The sequence below is a fragment of the Euwallacea fornicatus genome, chromosome 2 (assembly GCF_040115645.1).
Source record: "Euwallacea fornicatus isolate EFF26 chromosome 2, ASM4011564v1, whole genome shotgun sequence".
Taxonomy (NCBI): Eukaryota; Metazoa; Arthropoda; class Insecta; order Coleoptera; family Curculionidae; genus Euwallacea; species Euwallacea fornicatus.
This window is the reverse complement of record NC_089542.1, coordinates 6,181,257-6,201,285: the sequence shown is the minus strand read 5'-3', so window position 1 is coordinate 6,201,285 and position 20,029 is coordinate 6,181,257. Positions and strand designations below refer to the sequence as shown.

Sequence of the window (20,029 nt, the reverse complement as noted above, 5' to 3'; positions counted from 1 at the left end):
GATGAGTATTGTTCTTTGTATTTGCCCTCACTATGTATCCTTTGTTTAATAATGGTTTGCTGGCGGACTTGGTGTTTAGGTTGAGTTTTCATACTGCTCGCATTATCTTCTACGTCAGCGATAAGAAAATGTTTTATCCGTTTATTGATTTTTATTTTGATATTTCGAACGTATTTAGTGAGTTCCAGTTTTTTGCCGTTTATTCCTTCCAAGCCTTTTACAGAGTTTTTGTCTTTTAAAATAATACCCAGTCAAACTTGGAAATACGCAGTTGCTGAATTTAGTTTTCTAGCTTGAATCTCTAAGTTTTTTGCATAAAACACGAAGTAGAACAAAAAAATTTGATAATCGTATCTAAAATTTCAGATTTCTTAAAAATTCTGGACCCGCAACTGAATCCCTAAAATTTTATTTTTGTTTTGCAATTTTCCACGATTTCGATCCCGAAGTAAAGCTTTAATAAATTTGATATTTTTCAGCGATTTGTACTTTTTTGGCTTGAAAGTAGATTATTGGTATCTCTAATAAAATTATCAAATTTTTATTTTTTTTTAAACAAATAAATGAGACCACAAAATTTATATTGCAGGTTAAATAATTGTATTTATGAGGTTTTCTTTTACTTTTGGGGCCCCAGATTCTTTTAATTTAGGAGCCTCACAGCAATTAACAATTTGTAAGACAAAGCTGTGATTTTTTGAAAAAAGTGCAGATAGTAGCATACTTACGAGAATCATTTGTGCTAATACTACAGGGCTACTTAAAAACATCTGAGATGAGAAAAAACTCGCGTTAATCATAATTAGAACGTGTAAAATTAAGAAGATAATGTTATCAATATATGAACTTCCAGTAATAATCAAATATTGTCACTGTTCAAAATAATTTGCAACGTAAAACTTGGGAGATACTGCGTAGCCAAATATGTGGAGGGTCATTTTACATACAAAAGTATATAAATATTCACTCTGTATTATAAAGAATGGCGATATAGCTGGTCAGTTATAGAAAGTATCCTTTTATATAACGAATGAGATTCTGTATGATACGATTCAATATGACACCAATTACAGAAAATAGAGTTTCATAATGACTTACATATTTGATTTTTTCTCATTTTACTGTACGATGAAAAAAATTCGAGAAAGTAGGGTAGTTCTGGATATATTCAAGCTGTACTCTTTTCCTATAGAACTACACCAGTTATTTTTGTTCGTAGTAAGTAGCAATATTAAAGCAACCTTTTTCTGTTCCTCCTCGACATTTCTTCTGGAGGAGAAAGGAGGCTCCAAAAACTCTGTGTCTAAAGGTGGCGTTACAAGCATTTGTTCAAGTCCCATCTGAAGTTTTTTGGCATAAATATAGTGCTCCCATTCCTCACAACATTTTGGCAGCTTTCCATGCGTTATAATTTTTATTCAATTTTGGTATATTATAGGAGTCACGAAGCAACACTCCGAATAACGTTTTCATTACACCATATACTATTATTTACATTTAACACACCTCAAAATAGACATAATAAACGGTTCTTAATAGATGGCAGTCGTTAAGCATCTTTAATGGCTGCCGACTGTTGAGACCATTAAGGATAAAAGCACCCCACAAATACGTATATTTATGATCTGATGTGTACATATAATACAATTTGATTCAACAGTACCTCTCTTAGTATTTCCTCTGGAATTTCCCAATCTTTTTTATTTTATTTACTGAATTTCGCGTTGCTCTTTTGCAATTTTACAAGAAAGCTAGCAGCGTATCATTTTTTTCTGAAAAAACATCCCCTAACATGAACGTAGGCAATCCACTGGAAAAAAATCCCAAAAAAACATATGCGTTGTTTATAGTTGTCTACATCTCCAAAATTTCGTTAAAGGATCTTTAGCTTTTTTTGAAGAAATTTAGTATTTTCGATTTTTTAAATTAAATTTGAACTCCCTATATCCACTGAAGGAAACTTTCTTGGACGTTGGTTTATGTAGCAAACTGACATTGTTTTTGGACATTCAATACGCTATTAAAGTTTTAAAGGTTAAAACTGAAATATCTTTTATGTGGGGGGTCTTGTTAAAAAATTATAATTGAAAATAATTGTGGCTAAACCATTTGGAGTAATATAAAACGAACTAGGCCAATGGATGCAACGGAGACATTCGATTAGAATCACTTTTTACTTTCTCAATATCTTATTGGATAAATAAAATTAAGAGGTAGTCTCAAAATGCCAAGATTTTAAAAACACTCTGTATTTGAGAAACCATTACGGGGACAACTTTTTTGTTCCTCTCAATTCTCGCTTCTTAAAAGCAAGCACAGGACTGTGAAAACATTATGTCACAGTAATTACTGAGATGCCCTATGAAATGTCGTATTTGAGAGACCTTGTACAGTGCGATTCATTTAGACTGCAACCATTCCATATAGCTATTACTTTTTTATCTTCAAAGATGTTAAGTTGATTGAACAGACATAGTTTAGGGAATATCAGCAAGTTTTCCACAATGTATTAAAATAATTATTAGAGATATGCGTGTTTTCCATATTTTTTTTAATGAGACACTCTGTATATTGTTAGTCATTAAATGAAATATTTATTTTCCTAATTTGAAAGACATAGCACATCTTACGTTTAAAGTCGCTAGTTAACTTCAGTCAACAAAAACTTCTTATCTTATCTTAAAATATAATTTTTACTTTTATTTTATATTCAGATTAATCTTTTCAAAGACAAAAAAATTATCGCAATGGTTACCTGCTAAATGGACCTCCACTGTACAATGTTGGCATTGATTCTATTGTTACTTAACTGAGTTTCTAAACAAAGATACTGACTGGCTTTCATTCATGACTGGTTATGAGTTTAAACGCATTTTGGTTAGAGGTTTTAGTTCTTAAAAGTGAGGCTTTATTTGTGAAAATAAGGAAAAAAAATTAATTTAAATTTCTATTTTATGATTTGTTCTTATTGAAATTGGCCTACACTACATAAAAATTTTAAACTTACATGATTTTGACAAAATGTAATAGGAACAAAAACTATTTCCCTATTATTAAAAAACTTCCCCTAATTATTCCTTAGGTTCACGATAATAGAAAATGTCCTTCTTAAGTAGACACTTCAAGAGAAAGATAAAGGGGAAAAATTATGATTCATCTTTTATAATATCAAATGAGGATTTAGCATCGAATTTCAAATCATTGTCATCTCCAGTTTTCTAATGCCAGGCTGAAATTCGACATGTGGTCCTGATAATAAGATTAAAATTACGATAACAAATCCATATTAAGTACAAAGAGTGTGAATTTTTTCAAGTTCAAATGGCTTTGATTTCATTTTTCTGCGACTATATACGTTTTTCCTACTATTTTCTTTAAATTTTTCAATAATATTTCTCAGACATATTTAAATTTTATTCAATCTTTGATGCAACTAAAACGATCGATGGAGGTGTCTCAATTTATCAGCAATTGATCTCACTTACATACCAAGTACTTAAGTAGTACATTGATTTTGTTCTCTAACGAATTATTTGAATAAGCCAACGAAGTACTCAATCATTTAATATAGATAATTGTAATTGGCTAGAATATTGGCAAAATACTAAATATGTAGATGCCTATCCAGTTTTGATTAGATATAGCGGTTTTTACGTGGTCTCAATCAGAAATGGTTTTGTTCTTGATTTATCGAGTGACATGTGTGAAAATGGAGATTTTTATAGCGTTTTTGGTTGTTTTAGGGCCGATTGTGCCCTTTAGTGAAGGTGAGTTCTTAGCCGATTTATGTATGTAAGTTTCTATAAATTCATATGCTATTTGGAACTGATGATGCCTGTCGTAGGATTTTTTCTCGTCTTTATTCGTTCAATATTTGAAATGAGTTCCGGCGCTCTTATATGCATTAACTATTAAAAAACTCAGAAAACAAAAAAAGTCATATCTATTACCTCATTCTTAATCAATTTACATTAAGTTGCCATTAGCAATTTAATACTACACCTCACCTACGGACAATCTTTATTCAGGCAGAACCATATTCTCACTCCTTTGAGCTGATCTTATGCGACATTCTACAACAAAAATATATTTCAAGCAAATTTTACTAGCAAATTAACCCTTTAATTTTTATCATTAATCTGCGATCATTTACAATTCTTCGGTAATTGAATCATTCGCTGATACTCAGAGGTCCATGGCAAGAGCACTTTTAATTATATTTTTTATTTATTATATTACAAAATAAAAAAGTACTTTTGTATTTTATAATATTTATAATACAAGGTGGAATAGCCACATGAAATAAATTCAATATCTGCATATTTCGACATGTCTGAAATAAATTTCGAAGCACGTCACTTTTTGATTCTAAAATTACGTTTTATAACGTAAAAATTTAATTTCCAAATTCAACCCTTTTCCCGTGACAATTGCAAATCTCAAAATTTTTAAAACAGCAGGCATGGGTTTGTGATATCTCAATTGGAAGGTCTTTTCATTCTCTATTCAAAACTACTATGGTTTTCAACTTTACTGTAAATAATAATAGGAAAAAATCGTGTATTGATGAAATTCTCTACTTAAAACTTGATAATTAATACCATTTTTTTATCGACAATGTAATCAAATAAAAAACAAATCAATTTCAATGTTCTATGAGATGTTTAAAATGCATGCTTAGACTCTTTGGCAGGATCTCCATCGTAAACAAAAACATCTCCTAACATTAATCTGCTTCTTAGGACAAATCAATCCAATGGCAAGTGTAATTTTTCTATTTAAATCAGCTAAATGGCTTGGTTTAGTTTTGTACATCATACTCTTCACATATCCTCTTCATATTCCCATAAGAAGAACTCTAATGGAGTAAGATCAGGTGATCGTGCTGGCCATTCTAAAGATTTTCGCTTCCTTACCCATCAATTTAGAAAAGTTAAATCAAGGTACATTCAGATTGATTTGTTTTGTTACTTAATTACATTATTCATAACGAAGTGGCATTTGTTAATTAGTTTTTAATTAGTTGTAGAAATATTGGTCAATTAAATTATTCCTTTTCATTTTTCTTCTCATATAAAATTTAAAAATATTGCAATTTTGATTAGAGAATGAAATGATCTATCAAATGATGTATCACAAATCTTTACTTCAATTTCAAAATTTTGGGAATACAATCGTCGTGCAAAAAGGGTTGAATTTGGAAATAAAATTTTTACGTTATAAAACGTAATTTTAGAAAGAAAAAGTGACGTGTTTCGGAATTTATTTGAAACAAGTCGAAATATGCAGATATTGAATTTATTCCATGTAGCTTTTCCAGCTAGTATTCATAATTATATTATATAATATTTATTTATTTTAGGTGTAGACACGTGTTTTGTGGACACTCCAAAGGCTTTTTACATTAAGGACATATTTTATGGAGATATATTTAAAGCAACAGTATTAGATAAAAGTAAGTTAAGTAGTAACTTTTTTTAAAATCTTAAAACATAATTACAGGGTGTCCGAGATAAGAAGGGCCATTAGGGGAATCTTGGAAACGCTGAGTGATACAGATTTAGTTAAATGGGATAAAAGTTGTATAATTAAAGGCCTAAGAAAATGACATTTAAAAATCGCCGAAATATATTTTGGTTTTTGAAATTCTTTAAAAAAATTGGATTTTTCAATTTTACACATTTTTTTTTCTTGCGTTAATATCGGACCTATATCAAAACCGATGGCAAACTCCATAGCAATTTTTAATGCCTTTTAACATGACATTGTCAGTTTTCTAATCCGACGTTTTGTATTTGCGGAATCATCATCAATTTAATTTTTTTAAATACAGTCTTAATGTTCTGATATCAGATTAATGGCATATTTAGATTGACAGTAACGTTGATTCTTTGACACATTAGATGTGATTGATGCAGCTAATTTTTTATTTTTTTAACGTTAAAAAATTATGTACGGTCCATAATAAGAATTTTCTTGATTAAGACTGAAAAAAAGACTAAAATTCAATTAAACCATAAAGTGTTATACATCATTCAATTTAGAATAAGAAAGGCTTTCCAAATCTAGATTGTATTCAGAAAAATGAAGATGATAATTTCACAAAGATGAAAAAACTGATATTGTTACGTTAAAGTGCTTTGAAAGCTGCTGTGATAAATTGCTATTGGTTTTGTTATAGATCCAATATTAATTCCAGAAAAAAATGTAACATCCAAATATCAAATTTTTTCAAGGAATTTTAAAAACTAAAATATATTTCGGGGATTTATAATCTCCATTTCTTAGGCCTTTGATTACGCAACTTTTCTCCTATTTAACCAAATCTGTACCTCGTACTGTTTTTGACATCTCCATAATGATCCTCCTTACCTCGCACACCCTATATATTTAAAAGAGATGCTGGGTGCCAAGTTATTGATGCTTGGTTAATTTAGGAGGAAGATGATGAAGAAGATTGTAATATTGGAAATGGGGGAAAAGAAGAAGTTTTTTTGCTTTAAGTTCTTAGAATGAAACATTTATTAGATACTAAGAAAACGAAAATTTAAATCATAGAACTTATGGCGGATTTCACTTGACGCTTATTTATGTCCTTAATACATCTTGAAAATGGCAACTCAGATGCTTTGTTCAACCATTTTTTTATGTTCATGTTTTGCTTTTCTTTGTAAGTTTACATTAAGAAAATTTTGATGTTCAGTGATGCCAATTTTGTGATGTGACTTAAAAAAAAATTTTTGCATTTTTCCACGGCTCAACAATCACACCTTAGTGTGATACAATAAATCGTCACACTCAAGTTCAATATGCTAAAAAAAACTGTCTATGATTGAATCCAGTTTTTCTTATAAAATTTATTGAAGAAAGGATGGTAGACACCACGTGCATTAAATTAAGTATTTTTCCACCTAAAGCCTGTAGATTGTAAATTTTTGATACGTTTTTATATTGCATTAATGTTCAATATAGTGTGAAGGGCCGGTTTTGGCCTTGTTTGGTCTGGTCTAGGAGGAATCAATTCTCAATGTTCTCTTTAAGCTGAATTAAAAGGATTCAACATCACTAAGAACACTGCCGGATTGAATGACAAAGATCTGTTGTCCTACTTCAATCTCAATATGAAAGATAATGTCCTGATTATGTCAACAGCAGATCCCTACAAAAACTTCGCAAAATTGGCTTACAGTGATTCAGATGTTGCTATAATATCAACTACGATTTTTTTAACTTGCAGTGGAGAATCTAATGATGAGGTCAGCTTAGGATTTATTTTTTTTATATATGAATAATGTTTTTTTTGCTCTATTCTCAGTTTATGTCGATTATAATAGCCGACTCCTTTTCGCACCTACCGGTATTCGACCAAAATTCTTATGAGTATGGAGTGGCAATGCCCATTATGCCCACCCTGGATATCACCTATTACGGAACTAAAATCCAAGTTTCCGAGGACAATTTTTCAAACAAAGACATAACATTCTCAATTGATCCAGACGATTTCACAATTGATTCTGTCAAAATTAGCGATAAAATTTTTAACGCATCCTTCAGTGCCAATAAAGTACTGCAGTTCAGTGAAAATCAGACTTACATCTTAACAGCAACGGTAAGAATATCCGCACTTCATCAGATCCTTTAGCTCTAATCGTCGACTGTTGCAGAACTCCATAGGAAACTCTTCTTCAGTCCCTTTAATTATTTACGCGGATGAAGATTCTGGTTTAGACAGTCCTCTCTTCCAAAAGGCTCATTACTCGTTTGAGTACTCAGACGGAGACTTAAAGCCCAAAGATGGAGTGATTAAGGTAAATTCCATCAAGTTGAATGAATCAAACTATAACATCGAAGGAGGTAATATGAGTGTGATATTTTTTCCAATTGAGCTTATACTAAAATTATTTTGATAGACAACAAAGAAAACTTTAAGTTAACTTTCAACAACAATACTGGGGAATTCCCTCTAGAGTTGATGGACTCCTTTCCTTCAACTTTGAAAGGCCGAATGGTGCTCGACTTGAAATTCACCACAGATGCAACAACTAGTACTGTGCTGTTGATAAACATTGCAGAAGTGGTACCAACATTTTCCAATGGTTATTACGACGGAATCTACAATCCAGACTCAAACGCCATAGAATGGGATGTAATCCCAAATGTTTCTAAAGCCGTTAGTCTTACCGTAGATGAGAGTACGTAATTATATTCTGAGTACTGAATTAATTACTAAAACAATTTTTTTTTAGATGTAAAAACCCTCTTCACAGTTAATCAAACCGACTACACAATTACCCCCACAAGTAAATTGACTGCAGAGAACTTTGATGGTAATGGGAACATAATTTTCACCCTAAAGGCCCACTCCTCTACTGCAAACGAAGCTGAAGCTGTAGTGGTTGTTTCCCTGCAAAGCGACGCTGAAACTGAGCTTCAATTTGCAGACCCCTACTACGAAGGTTCATATGGTACAAACTCAAAAGTCACCTTAAATTCGCAATTTACATTCAAGGATTTGACTGATTTAACTGGTATTGAAATCTCTGTAGACGCACGTAAGTTTTACACTTAATTAACTATCACTTACTACTAATTAACAATATTCCCAATCAAGCTTATAACGACAACTTCGATATTGAGTTGAAGGATGATAAATGGACGGTCAAAGTTATTAAAAAGTTAAGTAAGGATGTCCTGAATGACAATACCCATTTGTTGGTTCCGATTACCGGTACCAAGAGTGGATTGGATGGGTCAGCAAAAGCAGTTTTAATGCTGGATTTGCCTGAGAAGGTGGTGATTCAGTTTTCTGAGTTATACTACACTGGAACCTATCTGCAAGACGATGAAAAGGATTCCGTACATTTAGATAAAGCAATTAAGATCACTGGGATTGATGGGGAAGATGCCGTTTTCGCTGTAGAGGGTAAGTGATCGCCTTGAAACTATGAAACACTATTACATTTAAATGCTAATAAATCGACACTATTTCAAAAAGTTGTTTACAAGGATGTGTCAAGTGGTTTTTAATGGAAGAATAAAAATGCTTTCGGACCAATTGAGTAAGGGCCATGGCTCAACTTTACTTTCAAATTGTCTTTACTTGACTTGAAATCAAACCAATCTGGATTCTGAACGAGGCGAATTTAAAAATACCTTGAGATTGAGAAGTTCGATCAAAATTAAAAAAAAAAAATATTGTATTGTAACAGTGTTACGGAATCGCTTACATGGTTCAACTCTTTTACAAACACTCAGAGCACGCTCCTGATTTTCCACCTATATCAGAATTTCAGCCAATGTAGGGGAACCTCCATTATACAGGGTGTTTCAGAAGTATCGGATCAAACTTCGAGAAACTGTTTGCTACAACAATAGACGATATCTTAATATAAGAACCCGTCTCCGCAAATGTCTCCGTAAGGCGCTATGACTGTATGATGCTTTAAGAGATTTATGTGCAAAAATTTGGTTTGTCGATTTATGTTATTTATTTTCAAACCGGAACTTCTTGTAGTATCACACTAAATGTTTGAGAGCAAATATGGCTACAAGCCCATCAGTATTTGAATAATCAGTTTGGACAAAAATGCATCGGTGGAAGTGGTCCAGTTCGATAGCCCCCAAGGTCACCCGATTTAGCACGTACAGATTTTTTTCTGTGGGGACATGTAAAGCCTCTGGTTGAGGAAACTAAGTAAAGCTTCATTGCGCGTATAAATGCGGTTTTTGAAGTCGTTCAAAACGATTGTCAAATTTTTAATCAAGTCCCCAAAAATCGTGTACGTAGTTTAAACAGGTGCAATGAAGTTCAAGGACGATATTTTGAACATTTACTGTAGTGTTATTTTGTATAAATAAATTAAAATGAAATGAATTAAAACTCGATCAAAACACTTTTGCACATAAGTGTCTCACATCGTAAGGTCATAGCGCCTTAGGCAGACATTTGCAGATACGAGTTCTTACACTTAGATGTCTTTTATTGTCGCACTGAACAATCCCTAGCAGATCCTATAGTTTTGAAACAACTTGTAGACAAAACCCATGAATCCCATGAAATTATTCGCCCATCTCTGGCGTAATTTTTGTTCAAACTATTCTTACAAATTTTCGAAAAGCAACGTGATGAATAAGAAACTGTTTGATGAGTTCATGAGAACATCTACGCCTGTGCCATCTTCGTGAATTTTCTTTTGAAAATATCCTAGAACACTTTTTTCGAAAAATTCTAAATTCACCTGAATAATTTAAAGTAACAGAATAAATTTTCTCAAGTCAAGTCAAAAAAAGTCAGAAACACATAAATTGTGTAGCTAAACCCGGATTTTCCAAACTAACGTATTTAGGCCGAGTTCCATAACTTTAGGTTAAATTTCATCTGCGATTTAACTGGAATTTTTGACATTTAAATAATGGACTATAAGTCAAACCGTGAATTTAAGTTCCTGTTTAAAACTATACGAGGTAATTTCAAAAAGTTACGAAATTATTTAAACAAATCTCACGTTTCTAGACCAAGCTTCCAGAAAGAGGAAGTTGATGAAGAAAACCCGGTCAAGTATTTTACAAAAATATTAATCGATTTACTAAAATGACTGTGCCAGGGTTACACTCATAATCATTGACGAACAAAATCATCATAACATGTCAGCTTCACACGTCAAATAGAATATATTTCTCCACTAGACATAGTTAAGTAGTTTTTTAACCGTTGCGGTAAAAAACTATTAAAAAATCAGTCCAAACGATTTAGTACTCGTATAACCTGAAATATCTCTTTTCTAGGCTATGAAAACTATTTGAATTTGTCCTGCAGCTCCGACACTTGCAAGATAGACGTAATACAAAAATTTGATGATTCTATTTTGACTAATGCAAATTATTTGACGATGACCATAAAAGCCACTTATGAAGACTTAACGAACCAGGCGGTTTTAGTTCTGGATTTGCCAGTTACGAACAAAAGTGATGCGCAAATCGAATTCAAAAACATCCATTATTCTGCGCAGTACAATATTGATTCCAAAACGGGCAAAGGCAGTGTCGATTTAAATGACGGACCGATTGAATTTGAAAATTCTGATAATTTGTCAGTAGATTTCCAGTTTGAAGCAGGTAATTTCTTGGGTCGTCCTAAAGACATTTTAAAAAAGATTTCCGGTTTTAGACTACAAAAACAACTTTGATTTAACATGCACTGTTGAAACCTCCACGTGTGAAATTTCTGTTAAAAAGGAACTGGAAAATTCCACTTTAGCGAAATCAGGTCCGTTGATCATTACAATTACTGCTACAGCTTCTCAGGAAAAATTAACCAGTCAAACGGTTTTGGTTCTGGATTTGCCTTCGAATGAAGACACTGATGCGCAAATCGAATTCAAAAACATCCACTATTCTGCGCAGTACAATATTGATTCCAAAACGGGCAAAGGCAGTGTCGATTTAAATGACGGACCGATTGAATTTGAAAATTCTGATAATTTGTCAGTAGATTTCCAGTTTGAAGCAGGTAATTTCTTGGGTCGTCCTAAAGACATTTTAAAAAAGATTTCCGGTTTTAGACTACAAAAACAACTTTGATCTAACATGCACTGTTGAAACCTCCACGTGTGAAATTTCTGTTAAAAAGGAACTGGAAAATTCCACTTTAGCGAAATCAGGTCCGTTGATCATTACAATTACTGCTACAGCTTCTCAGGAAAAATTAACCAGTCAAACGGTTTTGGTTCTGGATTTGCCTTCGAATGAAGACACTGATGCGCAAATCGAATTCAAAAACATCCACTATTCTGCGCAGTACAATATTGATTCCAAAACGGGCAAAGGCAGTGTCGATTTAAATGACGGACCGATTGAATTTGAAAATTCTGATAATTTGTCAGTAGATTTCCAGTTTGAAGCAGGTAATTTCTTGGGTCGTCCTAAAGACATTTTAAAAAAGATTTCCGGTTTTAGACTACAAAAACAACTTTGATCTAACATGCACTGTTGAAACCTCCACGTGTGAAATTTCTGTTAAAAAGGAACTGGAAAATTCCACTTTAGCGAAATCAGGTCCGTTGATCATTACAATTACTGCTACAGCTTCTCAGGAAAAATTAACCAGTCAAACGGTTTTGGTTCTGGATTTGCCTTCGAATGAAGACACTGATGCGCAAATCGAATTCAAAAACATCCACTATTCTGCGCAGTACAATATTGATTCCAAAACGGGCAAAGGCAGTGTCGATTTAAATGACGGACCGATTGAATTTGAAAATTCTGATAATTTGTCAGTAGATTTCCAGTTTGAAGCAGGTAATTTCTTGGGTCGTCCTAAAGACATTTTAAAAAAGATTTCCGGTTTTAGACTACAAAAACAACTTTGATCTAACATGCACTGTTGAAACCTCCACGTGTGAAATTTCTGTTAAAAAGGAACTGGAAAATTCCACTTTAGCGAAATCAGGTCCGTTGATCATTACAATTACTGCTACAGCTTCTCAGGAAAAATTAACCAGTCAAACGGTTTTGGTTCTGGATTTGCCTTCGAATGAAGACACTGATGCGCAAATCGAATTCAAAAACATCCACTATTCTGCGCAGTACAATATTGATTCCAAAACGGGCAAAGGCAGTGTCGATTTAAATGACGGACCGATTGAATTTGAAAATTCTGATAATTTGTCAGTAGATTTCCAGTTTGAAGCAGGTAATTTCTTGGGTCGTCCTAAAGACATTTTAAAAAAGATTTCCGGTTTTAGACTACAAAAACAACTTTGATCTAACATGCACTGTTGAAACCTCCACGTGTGAAATTTCTGTTAAAAAGGAACTGGAAAATTCCACTTTAGCGAAATCAGGTCCGTTGATCATTACAATTACTGCTACAGCTTCTCAGGAAAAATTAACCAGTCAAACGGTTTTGGTTCTGGATTTGCCTTCGAATGAAGACACTGATGCGCAAATCGAATTCAAAAACATCCACTATTCTGCGCAGTACAATATTGATTCCAAAACGGGCAAAGGCAGTGTCGATTTAAATGACGGACCGATTGAATTTGAAAATTCTGATAATTTGTCAGTAGATTTCCAGTTTGAAGCAGGTAATTTCTTGGGTCGTCCTAAAGACATTTTAAAAAAGATTTCCGGTTTTAGACTACAAAAACAACTTTGATCTAACATGCACTGTTGAAACCTCCACGTGTGAAATTTCTGTTAAAAAGGAACTGGAAAATTCCACTTTAGCGAAATCAGGTCCGTTGATCATTACAATTACTGCTACAGCTTCTCAGGAAAAATTAACCAGTCAAATGGTTTTGGTTCTGGATTTGCCTTCGAATGAAGACACTGATGCGCAAATTGAGTTCAAAAACGTCCACTATTCTGCGCAGTATAATGTTGATTCCAAAACGGGCAAAGATAGTGTCGATTTAAATGACGGACCGATTGAATTTGACAATTCTGATAATTTGTCAGTAGATTTCGAGTTTGAAGCAGGTAATGATTCGATCAGTTGAATACAATTTTAATTAAAAAAGTTAATTATTCCAGACTTTAAAAACAACTTTAATCTCTCGTGCAATGCTAAAACTTCGAAATGTGCGATTTCTGTTATAAATAATTTAGAAAGCTCGATTTTGGCCAAAAAACGTCAACTGGCAATAACAATAAAAGCTGCAGCTTCTGCAGGCAAATTGACCAGCCAAACTGTCCTTATTTTGGATCTCCCTACCACCGACGACCCTAATGCGGAGCTTACATTCGAATACCTTCATTATGCTGCGCAGTATATTTTAGATCCTAAAACTGGGAAAGCATGGGTAAATTTAACAGAAAATCCAATCAAACTTAATGTTGTCGGAGATTTAGACGTTGATTACGAATTTGAAGGTACTGTGTTGAAGCAACATCAATTGATCAAAAATGTTCATCAGAAATTCATCGTTTGTTGCAGGATTCAAAGACAATTTTAATTTATCTTGTATCGAATCTATTTGTAATGTAGTTATTACAAAAGAGCTAGAAAATGCCACCTTGGCAAGCTTTAGTCAGTTGGTTCTGACAGTAACAGCTGCAGCGTCAGCAGGCCAAATAACGAGTCGGACGGTGCTGATTTTGGAGTTACCAGTGTCTGAAGTAGATGATGCGCAGATTGAATTTGAAAAGACACATTATGCTGCGCAGTATGTGTTAGAATCAGGCAAATATGTCGTAAATTTAACTGAAGGAGATATAAAACTGAACAACAAAGATAACTTAATAGTTGATGTAGACTTTGAAGGTAATATCTATTCTTATACATATTTTCAATAAACGACTTCTTGAATAATTTTCGTAGATTACGACAACAATTTTAAATTGAAGTTCAATGAAGATTCGTCTTCATATTACATAGAAGTTATAACGGAATTGTCCGATATCAATTCCACCCAGCTTATTTTGACCGCTACAGCTACTGCAAAGAATGGCGAATTGACCGCTCATACGGTGATCATACTGGATCTTCCAATCACGGAAAACATTCTATCTTTCAAGAAAAGCTATTACTCTGCATTTTATATCTCTAACTCCCTGAAACTCATAGACACAATCATCGTACAGAGTGAAGATTTCTCAAATTTGCAGTTTTCGTTTGAGGACTACGATGATAACTTCAAGGTTGAACCCTTATCTAAACAAGGCCAATATAATGTGACAATGAAAGATCAACTGAATCAATCCCTGTTAGAGCAAGCTGCAGAGATTTACGTAGTTCTTGTGGTCACTGATAGTAAATCTAAGCTTGAGGCATCAACAGTTTTGACCATCAAGCTGCCTTTATATTGGAACCATGTTTTCGAGGACGATCATTATGATGCTGAGTATTTGAAAGATGAGTCATCTGATTCAGATAAAGTAAACGTAAATCGAAAGATTAAGATTGTAGACCCTGAATTTAGTCAATTGAGTGTTCTTGGTAAGTTTGACACATCTTCTTAGCAACTTGAAAATCAATTGAAATTTTAATATATTTTCTTTCATTTACAGGCTATGAGGAGAACTTCGTAATATCCTGTAATTCTACCACCTTAGAATGCTCTCTCAGCCTCGTAAAAAACCTCAACTCTAGTTCTTTAAGTTCAGAGGAGCTTTTCTTAACTCTAGTGGCCTCCACAATGGACCAATTTAGCACAGGAAGATCTATTCTTCTGCTGAAGCTTCCACTCAGGAATTCCACCTTTGAATTTGAGAAACAACTCTATCAAGCCAATTATAACATTCAAAGCTCAGAGGATGAGTTAGCAACCATATCACTGGTAGATGTCATTTCTTTAAAAGGAGCCTATGTCACTGACGTTTCTATAGTGTGTGATGATGGTGAGTCTCCAAGTTTTTTGCATATTTTTTCTAGATTGCAATCTTCTCTAGAGTATTCTCATTACTTCAAATTTGAGCTCACTGCAACCGGCTGGGAGTTACAGCTTCAAAAGAACATTGAGGCTGAAGTTTTGTCTGGCCAATCTCAACTCATCACCTCACTCACGGCCTCAAACTCTGAACTAACTTCATTTGCGAAGGCAGCTTTTATCGTTAATTTTCCAAATGAGACATCAGTAGCTTTCGATAAGTTGCAATACTTTGGTGACTACATTGGTGGAGATTCCCCGAGTGTCACTATGGAGGACGAGATCGTTGTTTCAAATTCCGAGAATTGCCAGATAGTCTTGGAATGTAAGTCTCAAAATGTATCAATTATTATTAACAAAATTTCTATATTTTTCTCCTTTAGCCTTCTCTGAAATTTTCGAAGTAATACAGAAGAAAACCAACTGGTTAATTAAACCCAAATCCAAGTTGAATAGTACAATTCTGAGCCAATATTCAGAAATTTACACTGAAATGAGAATTACCAAGATTGGGGTACCTTATGGGAAAGCTGTTTTGACAATAAGGCTGCCCGAATTCAATTTTTCCAAAAAGAAATATTCAGGCAGTTATATTGTTGACGATGAAAACGTACCGAAGATTGAAGTAGAAAAAATTCAAGTTACTGACATTGATGAGGACTATATTGAAGTTTCTTTGTCAGGTATGATCGCGTATTAATCAGAATTTAGAGTGACAAAATATGATAACATTTCAGATTACTCTGACTACTTTAAAATCACCTCAAAATCAGGTGTTTGTACAGTATCCGTGATTAAGCTCCTGCCTTCAAAAATAACTAATAAATATGGTACTTTGGTGTCCACTTTGACAGTTAGTCGTAAATTAGATAGCAGGACTTTGGCCACTTCCACTCTCATAATTACATTGCCAGATACGGAATCTACAGAATCTCCGAGATTTTCTGATTTTTCCTACTATGGAGATTACAAAAACTCTGATACACCCACTGTTGAGCTGCAGCAGTTTATCGAATTGGCCTATGATAACGAGGTGGTTATTGAGTCTGTTAAAATCGATGATTGTAAGTAGTTTAAGTAAATTTGAGTTGAACTGGAATCATCCTCAGTTCAACTTCATTAAATGATCTTTGACTCGTGTTTTGAATATGAAAAAAGCCACATCACATAATGTTGTAGCTTCTAGCCATTATGCTTCAAATTTCGAGGTCAAGAAGAAAGACTATAACACCTACATCGTTGACGTTGTGAAGCCTTTGACTCAAGAGATTTTCGATGAATTATCGACTGTGGTTCTCACGTTGGTGGCAAACTCTACTCAAAGTAAGCTAAATGAAGGGTCTCCATGCTACATGAAACAACGACAATGCAATTTTAGACGAGAAGGACTATGCTGCGTTAGTTATAGCCCTTCCAAAGACCGTGAGGAATGCGTCAGTCCAAGTGGAGAATCAAGAAATTTTGTTCAACGGCACGTATGATGATGGAAAGTTTTCATCCCCTCAAATCAATTTAGAGTTTGCAAACAACACTAAAGATAGTGATGTTAGAGTGATCATATCAAACGGTATAAGTATTTTGTCCTTAAATGCTTATATGTTCACCTTTGATTGCATGGATAAATGATTATAATTAAGAATGATAAATTTACTAATGCAACAAATATGTACGCACGGATATACAGGGTATTCCTTGATGTCGTGCTAATATTTCAGGGTGCGATTCCTTAAGTCATTCTGTAAAGAAACGTTCACATATACTCGCAACGACCCAAATTTATAGCTACAGGGTGTTGAAGTTTTTATTTTTGAATTTCTCTAAAAGTATGTCAGATGTTACTTTCAGTTTTGGAGGATATTAATAGGACATAAAACCTCGTATTTTAATAAATGAAGTAATTCTGTTGCTCAGCCAGTCGCGCCCCGATACACATGTTTTCGTACATTATTTACGAAAAAAGTGTTACGCCACTGTTATTTTTTCGCGGAATGTTTTTTCATATTAAGCTGGTCAATTCTACATGGAAAAAGTTTCTTATAATAAACAGTACACTATATAATGTTTAATATAAAATAATAACTCAAAATAAACTCTTAAAATAAACAAATTAGTTAAGACGATTTTGTTGTTTTAATCAAGCACGGTTCGTCTAACAAGAAAAACGTAACAGACATTTTTCATGTACAACTGACTAGCTTAATAAAAAAAAATATTTCAGCAGAAAAATTTCAATGGCGAACCACTTGTTTCGTAAAGAACACCGACAGTGACGTCAATAGACTTAACGGTTGACCAATAGAATTATTTTTCTTATAAAAATACGAGATTTGGTGTTCGTTTGACACGAAACCAAAATTAAAAGTAATATTTAAAATGCTTTCTGAGAAATTTAATAATAATTATTTGAAATGAAAAATTTTAACACTCTGTAATTGAAAATGTGGCCTGACGAAAAGGGCCTGAGGAAACACCCTGAAATATTTGCACATTAAGAAACACTCTGTATATGACTTTAAATGGGTTTGAAACATATCTATATCATATATATATATATATTTATTATGATATTATTTATCTATTACATTTTGTGATATAAAATTTGTAAAATACGAATGGGGTAAATATCGAAATCACACGCGAGTGAAAATTATCGCACTCATATCCTCACTCATGTATAATGCTTTATTTCGCTCGTTTATAATATAATGTGTCCATTCGTAAACAACCTACACATTTAATTTTAGATCTCGGTATTGACAACAAACATTTTCACTACTCCTACTCATCATCAAAGAAATTATTGACCATCCAAATAGACCCCTTCTCTGATGATTTAGTCTCCGATATATCGGTAATTCCATTGAAATTGGCCATCACCGATATAAACACACAGGACACAATCTTTGCAGTACTGAACGTGAAAATTGCCGATAGTAAATGTTTTCTTCATGTTTAATTCAAGAAAATCTTTAACAGATTTATTTGCAGCAAATTCAGCAATGCCCTCCAATGTAGGGCTTATAGTGGCAGTATCAATTTTAGCTGGATTACTGCTTTTGTTGGTTGTAGCTGCGTTTGTCTACTGGTTTTACAAAATCAGGTAAAATAACTCTAACATTAACAAAGAAACGTCATATTACGATCGGTTTAATGCAGAAAGGTTAAATACTCAGAAATGATCAATCAAGAAGCCGAAGCACCAAACAAAACTTCATTGTTTACGAAGAACGAAACAAAAAAACTTCATGGAAGGTAAGTTAATGACGTCGCTTTTTATTAACTTATACCTTTTTGCAGCTTTTCCAGCGCTTCGTTAAGAAGACCCACAGGACTAGGAATAGGGATGGTAGATGCAATACCTGAGGACACTTCTACTGATGGAGTGGATGGGACCCCAGAAAGTTCTCCAGAAGTTGAGCGTAAAGTGGCATTTGATGATAATGTTAAGAAAATTGAGGTTGACAAAGAATCTTCGGGGTAAAATTGCTTTAAATTTTAACACAGGAAAAGTCAATAGAACTTTGTTTTGCTGCAGATTTAAAAGTGTGGCGAATCGTCGCCCAACGGAATTCGTTTTTGGTTACCCTCTAGAATCCGGTGTATTGGATAATACTACATATGACAGGAGGGAATCTTCCGATTACAACGTCGATATTGCACAAGAACGAAGAACATCGCTAGATTTACCTGAAAAGAAAAGCGTCGCTTTTGATGAGAACATTGAACGAATGCACATTGATTCTGTTGAGGCGGATGATAGCAACCATGAAGATGAAGAGGAAGAGGACCAGGGACCTAAGCAGCATAAGACAGAAGCTGAGCTGTACACTGCAGATGAGGAGCAGCTGCCCAGTCAAATATTTAAAGAGATATTTTGAGATTAGTTGTTAATGCCATGGAAGGTTGTACATAATAAGTTTTGTATATACATATTTTAGGTCTGATGTCACCCATTAGGTCATAAATAAATAAATATAAATTAGTAATCATTGAAGTTTTGTTTGAAAAAAATTTAAGTCATCATGAGAATTTTAATCAGAAGTAAAAATGAGATATTAGAGATACACCATATTGAAATATGAGGTAAAGCTCTGCAATTACGCTGATGAGAAATCCTCACACTATACATGTCGAAAAACAAACAACAGGTTCAAGCAGAAAAATAAACAAAGAAAAATAGAAGAGAAAAAGGTAGAATCCACATTTATGACAAAAATGCAAGAGAAACCTAAATCAAACTGCTAATAATGCAGCCAAAAATACCAAATGATCTCTAGTGAAAATCTTCAAATTCCACAAATCGACATAATAAAAAAAACGTTTTGCATGCACATTAAACTTAGCTAATTACTTCTTAATCAACTCAACAATAAACATTCAACAAAAGTTCGTTATAAAAACTGACATATAGAAACATAAAATTTGTATATAGTTTTTCGTTTCAATTTAAATGTATAATTAAAAAAAAAAAATCGAGTGTGGCTCTTGACAATGGCAAATGAGCAGTTTCAGTTGAATTTTATAGTTTAATTTTGAAGGAAAAATCACCTATCCAGAATAAGATGAATTAGTAATCTGATAGTCAATATATAATTATTATATATTGCATACTTAATACACATGATTTATTGAAAACGATGGCCTTTCTTGACAATGGCGAA

The 20,029-nt window shown here is 33.4% G+C and overlaps 1 protein-coding gene across 2 annotated transcripts; it reads left to right on the top strand.

Annotated features, from left to right (window-relative positions):
- The first annotated feature begins 3,665 nt into the window (after positions 1 to 3,665).
- Positions 3,666 to 19,354, top strand: LOC136345106 (uncharacterized). 2 transcript variants are annotated; one of them, XM_066293128.1, is made up of 29 exons: positions 3,666 to 3,767; positions 5,363 to 5,455; positions 7,042 to 7,256; positions 7,316 to 7,609; positions 7,665 to 7,854; positions 7,911 to 8,192; positions 8,247 to 8,552; positions 8,612 to 8,923; positions 10,786 to 11,115; positions 11,168 to 11,509; positions 11,562 to 11,903; positions 11,956 to 12,297; positions 12,350 to 12,691; positions 12,744 to 13,085; positions 13,138 to 13,479; positions 13,534 to 13,872; positions 13,937 to 14,263; positions 14,321 to 14,938; positions 15,010 to 15,339; positions 15,391 to 15,693; positions 15,752 to 16,051; positions 16,106 to 16,432; positions 16,548 to 16,691; positions 16,747 to 16,935; positions 18,113 to 18,301; positions 18,357 to 18,468; positions 18,525 to 18,620; positions 18,675 to 18,845; positions 18,904 to 19,354. In XM_066293128.1, the coding sequence occupies exons 1-29, from the start codon at positions 3,671 to 3,673 to the stop codon at positions 19,244 to 19,246; spliced, it is 7,959 nt and encodes a 2,652-aa protein (XP_066149225.1). In that variant the 5' UTR covers positions 3,666 to 3,670; the 3' UTR covers positions 19,247 to 19,354. The 2 variants fall into 2 exon arrangements, with proteins under 2 accessions (XP_066149225.1, XP_066149215.1); XM_066293118.1 differs by having other exon boundaries at positions 18,666 to 18,845.
- Positions 19,355 to 20,029: the final 675 nt, after the last annotated feature.